At 38.5% G+C, this 24,267-nt stretch overlaps 2 protein-coding genes across 2 annotated transcripts in view; one reads left to right on the top strand and one right to left on the bottom strand.

Moving 5' to 3' along the window:
- Positions 1-1,595: 1,595 nt before the first annotated feature.
- LOC148428251 (oxysterol-binding protein-related protein 2-like) lies at positions 1,596-14,391 on the bottom strand. The gene is made up of 14 exons (XM_088408464.1): positions 14,312-14,391; positions 9,421-9,663; positions 9,162-9,282; positions 8,331-8,406; positions 7,640-7,774; positions 6,715-6,812; positions 6,430-6,612; positions 6,222-6,329; positions 5,786-5,875; positions 5,541-5,661; positions 5,299-5,424; positions 5,105-5,228; positions 4,296-4,386; positions 1,596-3,924 (listed from the first exon to the last, which is right to left on the bottom strand). The coding sequence occupies exons 2-14, from the start codon at positions 9,455-9,457 to the stop codon at positions 3,822-3,824; spliced, it is 1,413 nt and encodes a 470-aa protein (XP_088264590.1). The 5' UTR covers positions 9,458-9,663; positions 14,312-14,391; the 3' UTR covers positions 1,596-3,821.
- A 6,155-nt stretch (positions 14,392-20,546) lies between these two features.
- The window catches only part of mtcl2 (microtubule crosslinking factor 2), a 59,777-nt gene continuing 56,056 nt past the window's right edge, over positions 20,547-24,267 (top strand). Inside the window, exon 1 of the mRNA XM_088407309.1 lies at positions 20,547-21,785. Coding sequence (XP_088263435.1) covers positions 20,874-21,785 — 912 coding nt within the window. The 5' untranslated portion in view covers positions 20,547-20,873. The remainder of the gene's footprint in view (positions 21,786-24,267) is intronic.

The following is a 24,267-nucleotide window of genomic DNA, read 5'->3' on the forward strand; positions in this document are numbered from 1 at the left end:
TACAAAGTAAGGTTTAAAACTAGTGTTAGGGTTAAGTGGGGTTTTAAATTGTTGGGGTTTCAAAAGTTGAGGTTTCAAAGTGTGGTTAGGTTTTAAACCAGTGTTAGGGTTTCAAAAGAGGAGTTTAAAGTGAAATTAGCATTTTGAGTTGGGGGTTGAACTCTTGAGGTTATACATTCTTTTGGTTTTAAATTAAAGAGTGTTTCAAAGTAGGGTTTCAAACTAGGATCAGGTTTTCAAGGTGGAAACCAGGGTTTCAAAGTAAGAATTTAAATTATAGTTAGGGTAAGAAAGTAGGATTTTAAACCAGTGTTAGGGTTATAAAATAGAGGTTTAAAGTGAGATTAGGGTTTTAAATTGTGAGTTAGGGTTGAGTTACGTTTAGGGTTAGGGTTGTGAACTCTTGGAGTTTACATTTTTTTTGTTATGAATTGAAGAGAGTTTTAAAGTAGGGTTTCAAAGTAGGTTTGAAACTAGGCTCAGGTTTTCAAAGTGGAAACTAGGGTTTCAAAGTTTGGTTTCAAATTATGGTCAGGGTTAAAGAGTGGGGTTTTAAATTATGGTTTTCATTAAAAATTTGGGGTTAATACTAGTTAGTCGTTTGTGTTTCAAAGTAAGAATTTAAATTATAGTTAGGGTGAAAAAGTAGGATTTTAAACCAGTGTTAGGGTTATAAAATAGAGGTTTAAAGTGAGATTAGGGTTTTAAATTGTGAGTTAGGGTTGAGTTATGTACGTTTAGGATTAGGGTTGTGAACTCTTGGAGTTTACATTTTTTTGTTATGAATTGAAGAGAGTTTTAAAGTAGGGTTTCAAAGTAGGTTTGAAACTAGGCTCAGGTTTTCAAAGTGGAAACTAGGGTTTCAAAGTTTGGTTTCAAATTATGGTCAGGGTTAAAGAGTGGGGTTTTAAATTATGGTTTTCATTAAAAATTTGGGGTTAATACTAGTTGGTCTTTAAGGGTTTCAAAGTAGAGTTACAAAGTAGGGTTTCAAACTAGGCTCAGGTTTTCAAAGTGGAAATTTTGGTTCGGATTTGAAACTAGGTTTATGTTTTCAAAGTAGGATTTAGTTTCAAAGCAGATTTGGGGTTTTAAAGTAAGGTTTCAATGTTATGTTTTATATTAGTTCGGGTTTTAGGTATTTTAAAACCAGTTTTATTGTTTAAAAGTAGGGTTTTACACCAGGGTTAGAGTTTCAAAGAAAGGTTAGGGTTTCAAATTAGGATTAATGTTCCAAAATTGGGTTTCAAAATAAGAGTTGTTCAAAGTGGAGCTTTGAGCTAACCAGTGTTTTAAAAAGGGGTCAAGGTTTCAAAGATGGGTTTAAAACTGGGGTTGGGTTTTTAAAACGGGATTTCGGGTTTCGAAGTAAGGTTTAAAAGTTGGGTGTTTTACACAGTTAGGGTTTCCAAATTGGGTTGGAGTTTAAATTTAGGATTAGGGTTTCAAATTAGGGTTTGAAACTATCTTTAGTGTGTCAATGTCACATTTTAAACCAGGGTTAGGGTTTCAAAGTAGGGTTTGTGTTACTTTCACAAGTTAATTCTTCTCAGCTCTTTCAATTTTATTTCAAATAACCCACAGCCATCCACAAATGAAATTAAGTATTTTATTAGTAGACATTCTCCTGTCCATGACCTTATCAAGCTGTCCACAGTTTGCCTATACAGTCCCCCACCAAAAAAATAAAACATCTGGCGGTATGTTCTCACCAAAGAAAATGCTTTTTAAATATTATAAAAATAAATCAATTGCACAAAATAATGTGTCATTCATTTTGCGTGTGATTACCTCTGTGTAACACTTGCACACAAACAACAACAACAACAACCACATAGATAGTCCAAAAGGAGGCTAAAATTCAAAAGAAATAACAAAAACAAACAAAGAAAATGGAGCTTGATGGCCCATTTGTTGGAATGTGTGTTGATGCATGAGATCCTTGTACCGCTTTTGCGTTTCATACAAATATTGTGCATCTCAACTCGTTTAGTGTTTGTCTACATCACCAAAAAAAAAAAAAATGTTGGCAGATATAACAGGCACAGACAACATGTACAAATAAGTCAAAATGATGCATGTGGTTAAGTGCTTAAAAATGTAGATGCAGTCTATTCTAATAGAATTCATACCTTTGCATTTACAATCTGCAATAGTCAAAGAAAAACAAAGCTGTGTCCAAAGATTTTTTCTGCATAATTACTACCGCAATCAACACATTTTTCTTTTTCACACCATTCAAGAGGAATGCAAAAACTGAAGGAAAAAAAATGTGCTGGTTTTATGCTGCAAACGCTCGAGGAGATTAACTCATTCAATCCCAAAGACGTATTTTCACGTTTTCCAAGAGTAGTCATTGAATCAGGTACTTAATATATTTTAATTCAACAACAAATAAGATACTAATAATTAGATACTAATCAATCACTTTCACCATCACTTTAAAAGTAATCCATTACCCCAGTACTTAAATTACATTAATACAAAAGTAATCAATTCCTTTAGTATTTTAGTAGTACTTTAGTACTTAAGTAGTTGATTGCTAAAGTAATAGATCACTTTACTCCTCAAATATATAGTACTAGCCATTTTAAGACTGGCTAGCAACACTTGATAAAAAAAAAAGAAAAGAAAAATATGAAGTACTTGGAAATGAATGTTTTTTCGAGAAAAAACGTAAAAATACGTCTTTGGGATTGAATGAGTTAACAAGGCATTTTGTGTTTATCATGCTCCTATTCCACTGAGTGTTCACCAGGGTAGCAGCTCTTTTGAGCTCAGCGTTTGTTTGAGGTTGCCAGAGGTCACGGAAGGTCAACAGACATTGCTCATTTCAACATTTTCATGTTCTCAGGTTTCATCTGAGGTCACCAAAATGTCGCCAGATGGAGTTCTTGTTGCAAAGAAATTTGGAACAGACCAATGTCTGGTGACCTCTAGTCACATTTTCATGTCCTCGGGTTCATTGGAGGTCACGAAAATGTCACTGGAGGTCAACAGATGTTGCTTTTGTTGCAGGGAAACTTTGACCCAAATTTTGCTTCAAAATTTCTTTGCAACAAGAGCAGTACAGGCAAATGTCAGGTCAGATGACCTCTGACATTTTCATGTCCTCTGGGATCATTCAAGGTCACCAAAATGTTGCCTGAGGGATGTTGCTCTTGCTGCTAAAAAATTTTCAACATGTTGCAGCAAGAGCAGTACAAGCAAACATCTGGTGACCTCGGGCGACATTTTGGTGAACATTTGACCTCTACCGACCTTGAACAAACCCTGAGGAGATCAAGAGCCGCTTCCTTTGCAGCCTCTCGCCAGCTTTTGCCTCTCAGTGAGACAGAGAATTTAGTCCTCTTAAGTATCTTTACATAGCAATATCTTTACATTTTTTGACACAGGAATGGAATCATTCTGGAATATTGCAAATCTTCAACATTTTAAACATTCCGTCAAGTGTACTCTCTTGACAGCATGGTGGATAGGCAAGGGACATATTTGACCAACTCTTCAAATTCCTCATTCAGAACGTTGCAAATAATGACGTACTACACACGTTCCGACTTGGGCCTTTCAAATGGTGACGTATGGAAGAAACGAGTGATGGGAAACTCTTACAGGTCACGCGGCTAAAGTTGATGTAAAATCCTTGGAGGGGGAAAAAAAACGAGCAAGCCGACATGAGGCAAGCGTTCAAAAGAGGCCTCTGTAAGTCTTTCCGATGTGTGCTGGATTTATGCGACGGTGAAGGGTTAGCTGTCCCACCAAATTCTAACAAGGCATGTGGAAGAAGTGTGAGGAGAACAGGGTGAAGGCGAGCAGTCACATCAGTAGATATCAGGCAGGTCTTTGTAGTTCCTACTGAAGTAACCGCCCGAGTAGTTCCAGTCCTGGGAGCCGGTGCACGGGTTGATCCCCATTTGGAACCACCTGGGAAAAACAAACACCAAGATCATTTGTAGACCATGGGCAAGAAATGCTAGAACATCATAAATGATCTGTTTGTTAGCAGTAGTGATGGGAAAATGAAGCCTATCTTTTCAAATCAAAAGCAAATCAATTGAAACACGAATTGACATGTTACTAAATGTCATTGTGACTTTTTTTTAATTTTACAAAATGTAAGCCTTTACTTAGTAACATTATAAACTGATTAGTGATGCAATTTTGGATAACAAATCACAACAAATGTACAAAGAACTCTATTTTAAGTCGGAATAGTTTGGGACTACTTGACTGAAAAAGACATTCCTCGAGTGAGTAAATGCGTGAAAGCAAAATCAAGCAAGAGCTCGACTGACCTTGTAGACCACTCCTCCTCGTTTTTGGCTCTCTGCTTTCTGGCTCCTCGTTGTTTCTCTTCCAGCCTCTCCTTCTCCTGGCTTGCTTCTTCTGCAAAATCACCAGCGGTCATCAAGCGTTTAGAGAAACAGACAGCAGATGGCGACAGGGTTTCATTATCTTCATCTCATTTTCTTTAGCGCACGTTGCTATCCCAGCTGACCGAGGCCAGCGATGGCAAGAACGAAAGAACAAATACGATTTTTCAGTTTAAATAGTACAGCTCCAGTGTTTTGGCAAATAATAATTTATCTATATTTATACTACAGTAATTTTTTGGTTTGAGAAATGTAGGTATATATATCAAAATTCTAAAGTTTAATGAATCTGATGGCATGATTATACACACATACATACATACATACATACATACATACATATATATATATATATATATATATATATATATATATATATACATATACATATATATACATATATATATACATATATATACATATATATATATATATATATACATACTTTTTTTTAAACACAAAAAGGTTTTGCACTGGTTATGGGGTATTTGGCTGAAAATATATTTCACAGGGGGTACATCAGAAAAAAAAGGTGGAGAGACATCGCTCTAGATCTTGGTTTAAACATAAAGGCTAGTGCAATGGAAATGCACTAAAATTTCACCGCATCTTTGAACCAAGTGTGCCATCAGGAACAAAAAAAATGTCCAAAGCGCTTCATGAGGCTCCATTTGCGCATCGCTAGCTCAAACAGATTCCCACAAAACATTTGCGGTGGACAATACACCTACCCATTTGGCCATTCTCCATGGCTCTAATGTCAGGCCTGAAGCGACAGTCCGTCGGAGCTAAAATGGCCTCCAAGCCTGGCTCCAGCTCGTTGAGCGACATTGCAAAATTAGTGAAGTTGTACATCTGAACAGAAAAAAATTTTATTCATTTTATGCACAAACCTGCTTTTTCTGTTCTGTTTTTATCGCCATACCTGAGCAGAATGAGTTGGTCTAGGCTCTATCCTCCAAAGCAGAGTACTTCCTGGTACGACCGACACTGTCTCTTGGACCTCTGGCATGTCGTCGGCATCATCATTCTCCGACCCGACCGGCTCGTCCTGGGCGGGGAGGGATTAAACGGATTGAGAAATCACATGGTTAAATCACCACATAACACCTTTTACCAAGAATGCGCTACATCAACGCAAGATGGGACTCGATTAAATCGATTTACATGTTTGTGCTTCTTGTTGTCTCCTTTCTTCTCGGCCTTCTTGTGAGCCTCGTAGGACTGAGGATCAATACTCCACATGCACTCGGTCCACTTCCCATAGATGACACAAAGCTTCTTTTTACTGCGCCGTTGAAAATAAAGCCGAGATGGCGATCCGATTACGAAAGAAAGATTTCTTGGAAAACTCAACACGGCGTATCGGAAATCATATCGCGGGCGACGACGTAACAGTTATGAAGGCTGACCTCTTATCCTGGATGTACCCCTCGACTTTGTGCAGCTCTTTGCCGAACATCCCACAAGGCTTGAAATTCAACACGCACTTGTCTCCAGTGCTGCGTAGACAAGAGCGTAAGTATTTAACATCTCTTCATCAACTACGGGGAAAAGCATGTGACTGAAATGTTGCAAATTGTCCTTTCACTCACGACATCCTCACCACACTAATAAAAAGCATGTGGCAGGATAGTATGCTAATTAATTAACGACTGCAGAGAGGCGTAAACAAAAGATTATTTTCGGCGTGCCCTGAAAATTATGCAAGTTGGAATTATTCATTTGATTGCAATAACACTTGTTAACGGTGCGCAGCTTTCAGGGTCAACTAAAAACTCTTCAAGCAACCCAGGAAACGTTTTTTGTTTTTTTTTTAAAAGCACACAAATGGTATGGAGGGATTACCTGTGGTTGATTATTTCTACCGAGCCATACTGCTCGATCCATAGTTTGCCCAGAATGATGTTGTGCACACAGCAGTGAGGATTACTCCACGTGTATGCCTCATTGTGCCTTAAATAGAAGCGGGAGGACATGAAAAGAGAGAACACAGATTGGACAAAAGTTGCACTTGACGGCAAAAGTGCCCCTCACTCGTGTTTCTTTGACTTACTTAAGTAACTCCAGAGTGATGGTCCCTTTGGGCTCCGCCTCCACACTCTTCCCCCAGAATTTGAGCTTGGGGTATATGGAGCCATGGAACACAAAGTCTCCTGCCAGGCTCTCGGCATGGAAAGCGCTCACCGGGGGATGATGGGATACCTGCTCCGCGATCAGCCGGAAGCCCAGCTCCTCTCTGTATAAAGACAGAAAAAAATGAGGGGTGAATACAGAGCATGTTAAAACTAATATAATCAATTCAAAAAATGCATATATGTGCGTGTGCTGTATATAGTACCTGGTGAGTTCATAAGTCTCTCCAAGAAGAGGGTTGAAGGGTTTTCCAGTTCGTTCCCACTGAGAGGCAACCGCAGAGACAGCAAACGCAGCGACAGCCTGAGGAAACAATGACTTTGAATATTCCTCATCACTCAGGTAAATGCTTTTTTTTTTTTTAAACCTTGTGCTTGATGATTTTTGGGTCATTTTCTTCAAAATCACTTTACCAGTACTACCAGTACACTCCCTTGTACTGTCATCATGCCATGTTGAAATTTGACATGTTGTGGCCATCTGGGTGAAATTTCAGCTCCCTTGTGTCTTTTTTCAATGCTTTCCCTTTGATGTGAAACGCCTTTGATGATGGCCACTTTTTTTCTTTAGTTAGCTGATTGATTCTTGCCATAATATGAATTTTAACAGTTGTCCAATGGGGTTCTCGGCTGTTTGTTAACCCGAGTTCTGCACAACACAACCACATTAATGAAGCAACAAATTCTACTAGTTATCCCTGATAATGCACAACGGTGAATTAAAAAACATTTCAGGTGACTACTTGAAGCATATGGAGAAAATGCCAAGAGCAAAGGGTGGCTATTTTGAAGACATGACAATACAAATAATGTTTTTAGTTAATTCACCTTTTATTTAAGTACATGACTCCACATTCATAGTTTAGATGTCTTCGGTGATAATCTACAATTTACTGTACATGACGCAACCACTAGTATGAGAAACCTAGCATCAGTATTTCTTGAAAATTGAGTGAATATGTCGGGCTATCCCTGTTTTTCCCAATGGTAAATATGCATATGGTGCGTTCCACACAGAGATCAACAAAGCAATGATTGCGTGGGATCTCTCATTTTACACAATTAGGTTAATATGTTAATAAGTTGTTCACACGGTCAATTTCCTATTGTAAAGATGTGTGGGCGTCTGACCTGCATGCGCTCTATGGAGTCAGACAAGGAGCAGGCTCTGTTGATGAGGTAAGTGTGTTCCATGTATTCTGTGATTCTCTGCAGGAAGCTGAGCGGCTCGTTGAAGACGATAGGCATTGTGATCTTGGAGAGTTCCTGAGAAAGGACGAGACGACAAGTTTGTTGATTACTCACTTTCTTGCTGCAACTAACAAGTGTTGCATTGAGAAATGGAAATAAATTGCTTGCGCAATCGTGTCAATAAAAAAAAAAAAAAAAAAACTTTGTTTTTGTCTCTCAAGTGGCCAGTATAAAACATGGCTTGGATGACACATTCAATACCGGTGAATGTGCTGTTTTTTTTGTTGGTATTGTGTCTAGCACTCAACAAAAGAACATCTTTTGTTAACATTGTTTGGCGGGTAACTGCTTATTGCTGCCGACAATCGATGAGTGCGGAACCATGTTTGCGAAGTCAAGTGCCGCTCATCGACTTAATTGTTAGCAAATTCTTGTCTAGTGCAGTCAATAAAAGAAAAGTTGTGTCTTATTTATGTGATTGTCTTTAGGTAATACAGTATACATTGCTGTCATTTTAATTTACAGTTCATTTATTTTGTCCAATCAAAATGTTTTGATAGAAACTTTCACATTTATACAGTGAAGCCTTGCTATTCGGGCAAATTAGGGACCCGTTCGTTTACATCCTTACCATTCCGATGCATTTCTTAAGGATACTCCAGACACTAATAGTATTCCTGGAAAACATGGGCGCAGGTAATGCCGTCCTGGAGCGGGGAAAAAAAGATCAATGAAATGACCAGGCCCAGATTTAGAATGTGACACTTGGAATCTAATCAGCATATGATGTAAAAAGATCGCTCACAATTGAAATTATACAGGAAGAAATAAGGTGATTTTCACTGATTCGTCTTGCGGGTAACTGTTACAACATTAGTAATATGCGTTTTTCTTCATAGACGAGGCTTTGGTGCAATCTTGTCATATCTTTATGCATTAGGAAAAAAGCAAAAACTCTAGATAGGTCCAAAACCAAATAAAAATGTGAATAAGAGGTAGTTTGCTGTGTGTGTGTGTATTTATGCAAATATATCTGATCAGGCATGCTGTTGTCTGACTAAAGCATTGGTGCAAAGTTTGTAGATAAGCAGAACCTGTCGTCCAACTGGTCTGCTATCAGAAAGAAATATTAGTTTTCCATTGGGCAGAAAATGAAAAGAAATTGTTTACCACAACATTTGTCTATGCCTGTATCTTGGTGTCTCTGAGACAGATTAGCATGAATGAATTTACAAGCATATACATCCATCCCTCCAGCCATAATTTTGGTGTAATGCCAAGCTAACTACTTTAATACATTGTTAACTATGTTAACTGTTTGTTTTTTTTGACAATTGTAGGCATGCTCAAATGCAAACGTAAAATTATTCCAGAGAGTAAATTGGTGGAGGTTCAATCAGCTTCAAATATGGCCAAATACACAAATGGTGTGTGAAAAGGTGTAGCAGGAATGCAGCAATACCTGTGTTTCCTGACGCCGTTCTCCTGTGATTTTGATCCATTGTTCCTTCTATTATCAAACACGAGTGCATCTTTGTAACTGGACTCTGACATCCCTTCATATGACTCGTCCGAATCCAGGCCTGTGAAGCATGGAAAATCGTGTGGAGTTTTGCCACTACGAGTACTTAAAAGTAATTTATCGGCATTTTAGATAGCTGCATAAATAGACTGACATTAGCGGGGACCAAAAAAAAAAAAAAAAAGCACTAAGTACTAACCTGTAACGGCGTCAAAGAACTCATCCTCATTGCTCATCTTCTGAAGTCCACGCTTAGAAATCTGACTTGACCGGTCAATCTCTTAACACATGTTCCCTCTGAAGACAACCTCGGAGAGTTCTTCTGGACAGAAAACCTGTCAGTCAAGGTTCCCTTCTGGATCGTCACCACAGCAACAGTATTTATGCTTGGTGTCCACAAAAGGATGGATGGTTCTGGAGGAAACGGGAAGCCAGCAAACGTCTGTTGGTTGACAAGACAAAGCTGAATGTTAGCCGATGCGAAGACATAGTTTCACTTTCTGATTATGCTGTCCATGAAGAAAATGTCTTCCTATTCAGATTCTTGAGACCAATAGGAGCGAGAGGGGTGTGTGATGTCACATTGTTTGCTGTGACACACTTTGGTGCATTTGGATTTTGCATGTTAAAACAAAACAAATCAAGAGGGATACTTGACACCGTTTACAAATCCATCAACTGAATACGACTACAGAAAGCAAACTGCTATAACACTGAAAGACATTTATTTTGGCAATATCACAATTTCCAAAAGTCTAAATAGATCTTAATGGCGTTCAACGGTTATTGTAGCTCAATCACAGGTGCAACATGATTAAGATGAATTATTCTCAAAAGGTGGCACAGCATTTTTGTTGTGACAAAGCCAACAAAGAATGACTGACTGATCACGTCACAAAGATCCAAAAAATGTTGTTGTGCTTACAATTGGATTAATTTCACGCAATACGATGCTTCCAAACTACTTTTAAGAATGACAATTCTCAATTCTAACAGGGAAACGTTTTAAGTAACCACTTAAACCAGAGTCTATTGGGATATTAAAAGGCAAAAGGTGAGAAGGTAATCACGAGGACAAAATAGGACTTCATAGCAGTTGATTTCGAACTTAGTGTGCGCAAGGAAGCGATCGAGAAGGACGTTCCTTGCGTTATGAAATCAATAAACAGTGCGAATGATTGCCTTGTAAAACACCGCCCGTAGTGTAAAACTCAATACTGCCGTTTGACCTCAAATCAAACCCTCGAAAAACAGACGTATGAATGGAAAGTGATTAACACTTAGAGCAAAACAAAGTAGAAGAGTGTAAGGATCTTACAAAACCAAAATTTACGAAGAAGTTGACGCAATCTTTTTACAACACACGATCATTTTCATTAAGTCACACCACAAAGTGACCTGAGAGACAATGGCTGGTTGAAAAGCAACACCTTGGGGCTATACAACTTGTAATTTCAGGTTCACAACTTTGCCAGCCAAGGTTAAAAGGGTGTAAAACTTAATCTGTTTTGCCTGTGTTTCTTTTTATTGAAGCAGATCAAGTAAATCTGAAACTGAAACAATATATCAAAACTACAGTCCCTAACAAAAGCCTTGTAGCTTATCCGTTTTCTGGAAACAACAGCCTATATCCTGATTTTTAATAAATCGCGTGAAAGCTAAAACCCGCTCAAATTATGTTGCATACTCTAAAATAAAATTGCTTCAATGTAGAACATTGATCATTTAAAGTACACAGACCCGTCAGATTTTAGACAGGCAAAGGTTTTATTACCGACAGCAAGTAATGTGAAATTTCAACGAATAAATGACTTCAAATACAAAAGTATGTTACATAATGTCAGTGAATTCAGTAGTGGTGCTTGAGAGAGCCATTATTTACTATCTTGTACAACCGCGACGAACTTGGAGAACTGCATTCTTTCGGTACGGCAATGATTCATTCAAATCATTGATGGCGTCATCAGGAATCACAAAGAAAGCAGACCCGCATGTCTCTCAGAGTTCATTAAGATTCTTTGGTTTCTTCTTCCATGCGTTCTCTTTTATTTCTACACCTGACTTGGTCAGTGATGTCTGTCTGGTGCCTGGGCCGGCCATTCCTGGAGTACCTTGATCTTTGACTTGAAAAACTTTGATGTAGACATGAGTGCATTGCATGGAATAGAGCAGCAAAAATGTGTTCCTCTTATGGTTGGGAATATAAGGTGTGACTAAACTTTTGATATTTTAGGCTAGTAATATTGCCTTCCGTTCTGCATATCTCTCTCACACCCCTATACTGGATGTAACCCTAGACTATGATTTTTATGCCACCAACATGAACATTTTGTGGAGGGGGTAGGTCTCTAATGGCTGTGATGTAATTCAGCAAAGATTCTTCTGGAAAATCCAGATTGTCATTTTTCAGTGTCCATCCTTTTAGATGGCTTTGGGCCTTGGCAAGTGCCAAACCTTATTTTAAATTGTCTTTTGTTTTGTGCTGGTTTCAGGGCAATGATTTGACCATGGGGGCCAAGACAAGAATCTACAAACTATTCTGGTTGACACAGGGACTTGAGCAGGGCTGGTGGAGCTCGGCTGCAGTGGAAGGGGGTCCTTGCAAGCAGTTGTCTTACGGGCTCTCCTGGACCTGGATTTCAGCCTCTTGATGATAAAAGCTTTGATCTCAGAGTGAATCTAAGGCATGATGTCAAAGGTCAAACTGCAGTAAATGTAAAGCTCTGGTGTACTTAGATGTCTTTTTATCTATACAAATAACATTATTTGATTGATCAGATATTGATCACAAATGGGGATGTAATGGAGGACTGGTGCATCACAAGACAAGACGACAAGACATTTGTCTTTACAAATATTGGCAGTGAGCTTTACCAAGGAGCAGATTGATGTACATTTCTCAGCCAAAAAAACAACAATGTGCATGTTTGTGATCTACTATAAGCGCATGATAACCAGCATTAACAGTATTATCATCAACTGCAATTGGAACTGCGAGGGAAAAAGTGAAAAGCTGTGAATATATTCCGGGTGTACTCTATATAATAATAATTGACACAGACTTCTGTTACACATATGCCCATTAGTTTGGCCACCGCTGCAACATTCCTCTCAAATCTGTTGAAATGAGGCCTTGAGGACATGCGTTTGCAAAATGTCTTTCCTGTCACTGAATTTTAACCACACGTCAACAATAATTGGAGAACAAATGCTGCACTCAAGCAGTAACCAGAGAGCCAAGAACAAAGGTAAAGGATATTGCCCCCCCTCATAAAAAAATAATTAATTAATTAAAAAAGAGAACTGTATGCCTTTTGTGGCTTAATTATGGAGATTTAACATTGATTGATCGTGAACACCTGATTCCACCAGTCCTCTCCTAACCTTTGCAAGAAATCCCATACTTGGAGAAATTCTGCATTAAAGACTTGTAAGAGTATCTCATTTAAGCGTCACCCTCTAAAGAGCCTTTGTTCACTTTGTAACTCTGTGTTTTCTGTGCCACTGTCAACGTCAGGCCACCTGAAGTTCAATGACCCTGGCCCAATTGGGCCAGTCCAAACCTCATAATAAATATGTAGAAATGACTCCATACTCCCTATTGAAATATTCAAGATGAATGGATGGATTTTTTTCAAAATATACTGTCATTATTACTCGTAATCATCGTGTCTTAATACAAACATAACCATCTGATATAGTCAAACGGAAATATGCATAGCCAATCAAATCCATAATAATCCATGAACCCCTGGGGCGTGTTGTGCACTAAATAGGTATGCTGCAGAATAAAAAGCAATTTGCCTCTTCAGCTCATCTCTGTTGCACCTCATTTAATGACCTCCAGATTCCCTAATAACACTCTTGTTATTGAAGCCTCAGGCAATGAACCAGGATTTGTGAAACGTGTCGGGAGCTCCAACAAAGCCCTGTTTGGCCATCAGTGAAGAAGCCCCACTACACTTTTGATCAATATTTTTGCTACTCTAAATGGCACTCTTGGTGTCAAGATGCGGTGGAAATTTAATGCCTTTCCATCGCTCAAGCCTTTACTCTCAAACCAAGAACACCATCAAGAAGACTGAAGAAAAAACAGTGGTTCATGAGGCTTCACTTTCCCAACAACACCAGGAAGGTAGTCTGCTAAAATGAACATACAAATGGACAAACTTCCACTTGTTGAACTGATAACAAGTAAACAAGTGGTCCATTAGAAGAACACAGTCCACTTTTCCACAACATGTATCCACACATACAGAAATGCTTGCAATAGCATGAACGACTTTCGAGGTACGGCAAAAGGACTTCCCGTCTTCTCAGTGTCAATGCCCCACAATGAACCAACTAGGAGGGGAAAACAATGCGTTTCCCGAGGGTCAGATGGAGACTTTGAAGTGGTCATAAATTGAGCAGATGTGGGAGCATGGCTGAAGCATTTCAAGTCTATGAGAGGAAACTTTAACCTACACGAAAAGCTTGACATAACCGCACAGATGTATTCGCATAAGTCAACATAAATCAACAGTACTGTACATTCTGTCCCATTTCCAACTTGACTGAGCTCGACGGGATTATCTCACACTTCACCTCAAGTTGAACGGATCAAAAGCAAACGTAAGGAAGATGGGATCGTATTGGATTCACACCTGCCAGTGTGTTTTCCATCATTCGATTATCAACAGCGTCCGACTATCTGCAAATAACTTTGCCGAAAGAAGGGTCAAAACTGCCCTAAATGCTGAGTTGGCTGCTATCAATATTAGCACGTACTTTACACGAATTGATCTGGTTTAACACATCATCAATCCGAACAAACACCATTCGTCTACATTAATTTAGATCCCGGCCAAACAATATAAAGTTTTATCTTCGTTATAACGATAAAAGGACTCCCGAATGTCCGATACGATAGTGACAGAACATCTCAAAGCATATTGACAGCTAGCCTAAATGTTAGCGTTTCGGCTAAGGGGGGGCAATACTACAACAGGCGTTCCTTAATGTGACAAACAGCTATGGGAATACTCAGCCATTACACCCGTTTGTAAAATATAAATATAGAAAAGAGAGGATATGAATATGTGTCTTACCGAAGACGAAACGGTTTGACAAGTACAGGAAAAGAACTTGCAGTGAAGCTTTAGGGTTTGACACAGAAGCGGAAGTAGCTAGCCGAAAGGAAGGGAATGTCTGACACAATTGAGAGCCAATCAAATGTGAGGGTGGGAGCACCTTGTCCAATGATAATACATATCGGCAGCAAGAAAATAACGAAGCGGGCGTGTGTGTTGCACTATTAAACTCAAAGAGATGACGGAAGGAAGACGTTCTGTAGGAAAACATGGGTCCATAAGAGTCTTTGCAGTTAAAACAATTTATTACCAAGGTGGATGTTCAAATAGTTACTCTATATTCATGTTATGTTATTTTTTATTATTATTATTTTTATTTATATTAAATATTTTGTTTCACATACTTGATGGAAGGGACACGATTCACCGACTATGAAATGGCTACTCCAAAAAAAATAAAAATAAAAATAAAAGGAGGCACAATGTGTAACCTGGTTTATTGAGAGAAAACTAGAATGTTCAGACTCAACAAAATTATAGTACTATGTATTGGAATTGAAGGACGCACTGGTGGATCTCTTCCATCTTTATTTGAGTAGGTTATTATTTTAATAATAAAATCTCGTGAAAATATCAAAGAGCTGGCTTTATCATACATTACTTTGATTGTAAAGAGACTTTAGCTGTGATTGGTCGTCACCTGAGCAACCATGATTTCATTATCAATAAAAAAAAAATGTCAAACTGTTTATCCCCTGAATGGTTAAAAACAGGTGGATAATTCGGTTTAATTCATATTACACAAACCAAATGCTGCTAATGACGACACCTGAAACATATTTGGGTAAAGAATTTTTTTGACTGGACTTGCCCTTTAAAGATACTTTGTATATATATATATATATATATATATATATATATATATATATATATATATATATATATATATATATATATATATATATATATATATATATATTTTGTCTATCATAAAAAAAAAACTCTCGTTAATGTGTTGGTATACTTAAATATAACTAAAAAAATGCAAAAGGCCTACAGAGATCTTTACTTACTTTGTATTTTTTTGGTGTATCTAATGCAATTGGCTGGCGACCAGTTTAGGTTGAACATATTTGGTTGGTACTCCAGCATCCCTGCAACACTTATAAGGATGAGTGGTTCAGAAAATAGATGATTGGATGTTTAGGTAATTGACTATATTGTTTCCTGCCTTCCATCTTGTATCTTATTTCTCCATCTGCTTGAATTTTTTTTTTTTCATTGAGGGCCGAAATGATATTTTGAGCCATTTTGATTAGCTGTGATTAGAAGTCTTCACTTTGCATTTGGGGTGATGACTCACATTGTTTGTTTAATTACTTAAATATGCATCTCACTTTTTTTTTATAGCCAGTGCTTATTTGTATATTTGAATTAATGCAATATCTACATTGTACTCTGCTTTTGAGCGCTATTGTACTTCAATGCTTTTTTGTTGTCGGCAGCGGAAATCCAAACAGTGTTTTTCTTTCAACAGCTACTATTATATAACAACCATTACAGTGTGATGAGAAGCAGTGAAAGGAGAACCGATAATGTAATGGACAGAAAGGCAAATAGCGGTGGCAGCAGAGGAATAAATGGTCTCCATTCAGAACCATGCATAGACTCACATGCACACAAAGAGGCAGTCACACACAATACATGCAGATGCTTACACAAGCATGCATAATACACAAACACGCTCATGGGGATTTCTACTGCAAGAGCCTGCCTCGAAACAGAAAATACAAATATTCTTTGCATCATGGGCATAATAAGGAAAAACGAGTTGATTTTAGGCGACTCAGTGGAGCACTGGTTAGCACGTGCGCCTCACAGTTAAGGGTCCTGAGTTGGAATCCAGCTGGCTCCGGCCTTCCTGTGTGGAGTTTGCATTTTCTCCCCGGGCCCTCGCGGGTTCCCTCCGACTTCTTCCCACACTACAAAAACATGCATGGGAGGTGTATTGGACACACTTAATTGTCTTGAGGTGTGATTGGGTGCGTGGATGAATGTTTGTCTCTGTGTGCCCTGCAATTGGCTGGCAACCGGTTCAGGGTATTCCCCGCCTAGTGCCCGAAGTTAGCTGGGATAGGCACCAGCGAGCCTGCAACCTTTCTGAGAATAAACGGCTATAGATAATGGATGAATAGATTTTAAGCATCTGTCTTTACATAGTTGTTTGAATGTGCGCTGCAGCATGCCTACTGAAAAATTACAGAGATATAAAATTGTATTATACAAACAGGTTCAAATTCATTTAATCGGGTTATACCAGCAGTCTAATATTCAACACAAAATAGAAATACAGAGGATCCCTCAAAATCTTTAGTTTCACTTAATTGCACCAAAAATATGTTTATAGTATAGGTTACTATATATATTTATTGTATTGTATTTTGTTTTGTATTGTATTTATGCCGCTGACACATAATGACGTGAAAAACAATAATAGAGAAAGTCAACCCTAAAATGATCTTTCTCATTCGATTCTCAAAATCCACTAAGCGTAGCTGAGCTTGCGAACATCACATGACCAAACAAGAAGATAGGTGAGTTTTGATTGGTCACTATCTAAGCAACTGGGATGCCGTTTTCAGTCGTTAGCGAGTGGCAAAACACTCTTCTGATGACATTGATTAAAAACTAGTGTATTCGACTGCTTAATTAATTTGCAACAACAATAATCATTCAGAATGTCGCATTTAATTTAGTAGATGTACTGTACAAAAAATATTCTCAGGTAATTTTTGAGTCGACTTCCACTTTAAATTTTCTTCCACCAGATGGCAGAAGAGGGCAGAAGAGTAACGTGCGTTAACCCGTTGACAATCATTCACAGAATAATTGTTTTTTCAACTAAAAAAAACCGCAGATTTCACTCTTTAAACATTTGTGAGTAGATTGAGATTATATAACATTTTCAGTCTCCATTTATGTTTTTTATGCAATTATTTCACGTGGTGTGCTGTCAGAATATAAATGATGTGCCATTGCTCAATGTTGAGAAACATTCTTCCAGACACCCCTCCATCTATTCATTTTAATAGCATATGTTGCAAGCCATTACAAGGCCAACATGACAATAACAATGTCACAACAATGTGACGCAATAGACAACTAGACCTTGGAACTGATACGGAACCGCTAATATTTTTAGGACTCATTGGAGGAGGTCCCTGGTCTCATGCTCTTAAACCCTTTTTTATTACAACAGGTCTCCAGACGGCATCCACATCTAGAATTACAGGTGAGAAAAACACCATGGAAGCTGTTCGAAAGCTGAGACAGTGACTCTGGCTGAGAAGGGGAAATCCTCAACCAATTCAAACATGAAAACTTTTGAGAAAACGATTAGTAATAACAGTAAATTGTAACACTTGCAATTCCTGTCCAATACATGGTTTGTTTAGAATGTCTGCCAACAGAAAAATAAATAAATATCACCTGTAAAGCAGTATGTTTCATCTGTTGTCACCATGGGAACCAGATTTTTTGTTGTTGCATGTTTAAGACCCACCGTTATAGACATTACAGTAAATAAAGAATATGTTACATTTAAAAGAAAAAACAGCCTCTGACAGCATGTGTATAGTACAGTACATATATAATTTGATGTAATGCCAAAAACCAATCGTTATGTTGCCTGCCAGCCAGAGGCTGAGCTGCACTGTATTTGTTTACGGAGTAAATTAGTGATTAAAATACACTTTCTGTTGGGAAATGTGTTCATCTCTGGACTATATAAGAAAAATCAAAACAGGAATACATTTTTCTTTCCACTATTTCTTGGCCTAAACCCACCAGCTGAGAATCATTGCTATTTACTTTAAAAGAACGCAAACACCATATTGCGTAATAAGCTACGACAGATTTCTTTTCCTAGTATCATCTGGTAACCATAAAAGCCAACTCTTACCTACCTTAACCCGAATTCTAAACCAAGCCCAGGTGCACCTGGTATTCCTTGGAATTTATTATCTTGGAATCAGGCTATGCAGTAAATAGGCCAGCTTCTGTACCACCAAGAGAGAAATCACTGAGGAAAAACTTGTGTTTCCAGATAAAGCAGGCCACATGAGACTTATTTATCATGTGAGGGACATATTCTCGATGAATCACATAGACAGCTTCAGAACCCCTCAGGTCTGCCTCTGAGGTACAATTGCACAGATGCTCAATCTGCTCCATCAACACCGCAATTAGAGGGGAAATTTATTGCATTATTTAAATGTGAAATATGCAGCGATGATTAATGCATAAAAGTTGCTAAATGCCATGATTAGAAAATTGTAGAGTGTAAAAACTCCAAAGAAAATACTTATTTATTCATAATCATATTTTTTCAGTGTTAAAGGAATGTAGCTGAAAGCAGGCTTTAACAATATTTAAAAATAACTCGAACAATTAATGAACAGATGAATTCAGATTTAATGCCTAAAGTTTATACAAACATATTTTTAAAAAAAACAACAAATTACAGAGATCAGGGAAGGAAATGTGCATTCGACGACTTTTCCCTTGTTGCATTCAGTGTATTGTTGCAGCATCACTGCTGATTCAGCTCATCAGCTGCACAAAAAAGTCAATGCCTGATAATTACTTAGTCTGTAGTGTACATGCAATGACAGCATTTTTATATTGTGTCCATCTTAGCTTCTTAAAAAAAAAACACACTGAAAATCAAGAGATTCTATTATTGAAAGCGCCTGTATCATGCAAATCCATGCTCCTACATTGTGACAACATTTAAAGATAAAAATAAATGCAGTAAATTATTGGCAGTACATACTATGTTACTGTAGCTCATAAGGTTTTTTTTGTCATTCATTTTTAAATCCCATGTTGTATTGTCTTCTGTCATCCAAAGAGAACTGCAGCCTCTAACTAGTTTATGGTAACCTGCCAAAGCAAATCTGTCTACTAGAAGTTCTCTTTGCGATTATCTCATGGATTTGGTGATATGATGATCTCTTGCAACGCCAAACAGTTAATCATCGCAGGGAGGGGAGGCGTGGCTATGTTTGTGTACTGCAGAAACATTTTGCGATAGGTGTATTAAACGGCAAGTTCTAAACGAAATCTCAACTCATCGGTCACAAAAGTGACCGTAAAGAAAATTCTATTTATGAGGCTCTATAAATGATTTTTCAATCATTTTTCACGAATTACTGAAATACTACAATGTGTCGATGAAATGTGTACAATGTCACATGTTCACAGAATATTGCCACATGATCAAAGCTGTTGGGGTTGCACTTCGAGAGAAAGATGACAGCCTCAAAAGACCCAAACAAAAAGTTAGTAAAGTATGTTAAAATAAACATATAGAACAAAGATTTTTCGCACACGTGAGCTTTAGGATGATGTATGCATTTGCACTTACTCAAATTGGTTTGGTGTGTTTGCACAATGAGTAATTACATTGTTGTGACCGGTCATAAAACACACCTTTTCATCTACTTTCACTTAAAAAAAAAGTTCTTGATTATTCCAAAGGGTTGCCAATGGCATATGATTTGGATGTTTTCATGTCCAAGAAAAATGTGGGTTAAAATGGGTTAAGGGGTAATTGCGTCCGTCTGTCTGTCCATTCGTTATATGGTCTACAATCTTTCTGTAGTGTCATATAATTTTCTCTAGGTGGCAAAAGAGAGCTGTAGGAATTTCCAATGAGTCGCCGCTCATATACAGAATTATAGATATGTATCATGAGTTTATCTTGGTAAATTCATGTCCTTGTGTATCTTTGAATATGTGACTTTTCATACGTCATTATTATTATTATTACTATTATTATTATTACTATTATTATTATTATTATTATACAGAATAGTAAATGTGAAGTCATATGAACGATAAAAATGTTTAATGTATTGTAAATAATTCCATGTTTCTGGGTGTTATGGCTGATTTGTTGATTTTGTTTGATGGTTTTACTTGTGTTTATTTTTAATGACATATTTATTTGTGACGGGCAGAATTTAACAACGATTCCACGGTTGATTATTTTTTGTTGTTGTTCCGATGACCGTAAAAACGAGCAGCTGTGTAGAGGAACACGACGGGAATGGGTTTTGTTGTAACGATTTTTTTCACCGCGTAACTGTTGTGGTAGGTGCGTGTTATCCCTCGGTCCCGTTATGTGGGCGGGGAGAGAGAGGCGACTTCTCCGCCTCCAAGTCTTCACGCACTCGACCTGGAAGGCAGAAACCGTTGGGACTATAACCGCTGCAGTTTTGGGAGGGAATTGTGTATCTTTTTATATAGATAGAAAAGAATTTCCGGCGGAATTTCTTGCATTACTAAACACGGCGAAGAGTGCACTTTTTAAAAATATCGTATTTTATTTTTCTGCATCGCTTCACCGCGTGAGCTTTTCATTGTAGTCAAAGCGAGTATCTGGCTCCTTTTGTCTGCGCGCTGTTGTTTATTCGTTTCCGTTGAACTTCTGCCTCTCTCGGTGGAAAACAACCCTACAAACAACAAGCGCTTTCATTTCTGTTTTTTTTTTTCGGGTTCGTTTCAAGCGGAATGAATGACAAAGTCAAAGGAGGTTGATGTCCACAACACCCCGGCTCACCTCTCCTTCGCCTCGCCCAAGGAACGGAGACTCCATCTCCGGCAGAAGATGGAAAACGGAGGCGGGAGTGAGAGCTCGGACTGCGGCCAGCACGCGGAGCTTCCCGCTCTATTATCATCTCAAGAGGGCGGAAAGAAGAAAATCAATCGCGCTCCGTCACCCGCCAGACCCAAGGATGTTCCCGGGTGGTCCCTCACGAAAATCCGCGGTGGAATCGGGGCACCCAGCCTGAGCGTTAAGCCGGGTGGGATCCACCTGGGGAGCCGCATTTCCAGACGGAGCCCCATCGGATGTCTGAGTGGGAAAGATGGTAAAATCGATAAAGCTGGTGTGAAATCCGCGGTCAAATCGTGCGCTTCCCCCGCCGGCTCGTCGTCTAAAAACTCAGGCGCCAAGATGGCCAAAAGTAGCGGCGGTGCACGGAGGAGAGTATCGGACGCCAGTATTGGATCGGACGATCTATCCAAGGATTCCGGTTGCGCCGCTGGGAAGCTTTCTCCAACAGACAGCAGTTCCGAATTGTCCGATTGCGCCTCCGAGGATCACAAACTCTCCACAGACGCCCCCAGTAGTGACACCGAGTCGAGGAGCAGCCGGGGCGGCGGGCTGGACGGGGACAATCCGCTCGGGAATGGAACTAGCCAGCAACAAGGCAAAAGCTCCAAGGACCGATCGTCCCTTGGTGCTGAGGCCGGCGAAGAGAGCGCGTCCCCGGCAGAGGAACGCTCGCTCACCTCGGTGGACAGCCGGATGCCAGCCAGCACATCTCTGGCCTTCTCTGACCTCACCGAGGAGTTTGCCGACGGTATGCACGAGGAGTTTGTGAGGGAAATTGAGGAGCTGAGATCGGAGAATGATTACCTGAAAGTAAGTCACGTTTGAACGTGTTTGGATGTTTGTGGATTTGGTGATTGTGTAATCTGCTGATCAGGTTTATTTTAGCACACTATTTAAAGCAGGGGTGTCAAAACTTTTTCACTTCAACTTCATTGGATAAATTGCTACAGAACAGCTTTCTATTAAACGTGGCAAATAATTTAGGAATTCTTGGTACAAACGGCCCTGTATCCCACTAGACCTTAGGTGTCAAACTCATGGCTCGGGGGCCAGATCCAGCCCGCCACATCCTTTGATGCGAACCGCCAAATGCTGATTTGACTTCAAGTTTCTGACTAAAATACTGTATAAACTTTTCTTCAAATTTTTAAAATATAAGTTTTGTTTTTTAATTCCCAAAGTCAGCGGCCCTCTGACAGAAACTACAACCACAATGTGGCCCACCATAACAATGAGTTTGTTATCGCACTAGACACACACACACAGTCCCACCTTCACATTCAGAACCAGAACAAGAACAAACTAGTAGTCAGTCGACCATTTTTAAAAGTCACATAAATTGGACCCTGCTACAGAAACAATTTTTTTGCCTCTAAAATCAAATTCTTTGTTCTCTTCTGTCTTTTAAATAGAAACTGTCATAAGCATAAAGCTCTACATGATACAAATCATTTTAAAAAATGATATACTCCCTTCAATTTTTTCCCACCAACATTTCCATTTTTAAAATTTGCCTCTGCCCCGATAAATGGATGGCGGGCCACAAATTGACCTGAGTGATAGTTTGGATACCACTGCTATTTCTTAAGAATAATAGTTCTGTGCAAGTCTAAACATGGCATTCTGATTACATTTTTGATTTAAATATGAACGAAGCAGAAAAATCCACCTGTCTCCATGTGGTGACCGATGACTGGCTCATTTTTTTTCTTTTTTATAAATTTGGTCACATGACAATCGCAAGCTCAGCCGTGATTGGTCAATACCTGAGGCTTGAGCAACTGTGATGTCATTTATAGTCAACAACAGAACTGATAAAACGGTTACTTTTGCAGGATACTGTTTCTTGACTATTAGCGTCATGTTAAAAACATTTGACTCGATTTGAGAATAACATTGTGTTGCACACCTACAGCATACTAAATAGAATATTTTCCATTATCGCTGAGCCTTGCTTACACAAGGGTGCTCCTCGAGATATTCAACCCAAGGCTAAAGTTTGCAAGTTGAGTCGTAGCACAAGCGCAAATCTTGCAGATATGAAGCTGCTATGCAGCTTGATTAAAAAGCACGCCTGGTTGGCCTTCAAAAGTCATTTAAATTTCCACTCGATCCCATATTATTTAACAACATCGGGTGTTAAATGAAGTATCGAATTTCAATTAAAATAAAAAACATTGTCACGCTTATCAGCTGTCTCATTCATTGTAAGTGGCAAATGATGCTTATTCCTTTGCTTCATTACTTAAAAATAATCTCTTCAAATAAATAATTGGTTATTTGATCCAATTGACTATGATTATTTTTGAAACAGATTAACTGTGCAGCAGATTTATCAATCCATACACTTACCTAGATTTTAACTACTTTAAGTTCTTTACTGTAGAATTACATATCCATTCATGCAAAATAAGCAATGGATTGCTCAATTATTTAAACACCAATCTAGATCTGGGAAGAATTATGTGATTACATGTGATTGCATTAACGGGCCCATCCCCCAATAAAATAGCTTTGTGCCAACTGTTGTTGCAGCTGTGAGGAACACCTGCTTGGTGCAAATGAACCAAGCATCATCAGCACAAGTAGAGGACTTTGATAGAATATTCTCATATCTCTTTAATAACCTATTAATTTTTATTTACAGTTGCCATTAACTTGTTATATTGTTTTTTTTCCACCATTTTTGTGTGTTTTCAAGGTTCAAGAGTTCTATTGACAAATGCATAGCAATACAACATCATGAAATTCTTAATCAGTTCACTTCCCCAAGCAGACAACGTTTTCACAATCAAGTAATAATAAAGTAGGCGAAAAAACAAAAAATACAGTAGGAGCAATAAGGGCAATTATAATGATCCGCGAATAAATGAATAGACTTACATTCTGAGCATATTATGGATCAGATGGAGTGGAAGAAACTGTGTACATATGAGTATAATAGTGCAAAATATCATGTAGTGCAAACTATAATATGTATTCAGCAGCTTTCCTGCACTGTGCAGGATTTGTAAGGTGCACATGCGGTAAAAAGACTGGTGGTGAGGCGGATTAGATTATTCATAGAAAAAAAGCATTCTGACAAAAACTAATACAATTGCCATTTTAATGGATATGTTGATTATACATACTCCAAGTACATGCCTTGTACTGGAAAACTACATTCAACTTTATCTTTCAAATGGGTCAGTTTAATGCAACAACATGACAGGAAGGTTAAAAAAAAGAGCCCAGAAAAGACTTAAGAAAATCAAACTCATACAACTTTTAAGTTCTGGAAAGACTATTCTAC

This window comes from Hippichthys cyanospilos, chromosome 2, assembly GCF_059441005.1.
Source record: "Hippichthys cyanospilos isolate Australia breed blue-spotted pipefish chromosome 2, RoL_Hcya_1.0, whole genome shotgun sequence".
Lineage (NCBI taxonomy): Eukaryota > Metazoa > Chordata > Actinopteri > Syngnathiformes > Syngnathidae > Hippichthys > Hippichthys cyanospilos.

Excerpts from the sequence above, each read along its gene's own strand:
- LOC148428251 (XM_088408464.1), bottom strand. The coding sequence starts at position 9,457 with ATGAGCAATGAGGATGAGTTCTTTGACGCCGTTACAG. Across the intron at positions 8,407-9,161 it reads AACGGCGTCAGGAAACACAG|GACGGCATTACCTGCGCCCA; the intron begins GTATTGCTGCAT and ends TCCCCGCTCCAG. Across the intron at positions 7,775-8,330 it reads TTAAGAAATGCATCGGAATG|GAACTCTCCAAGATCACAAT; the intron begins GTAAGGATGTAA and ends GTCCTTTCTCAG.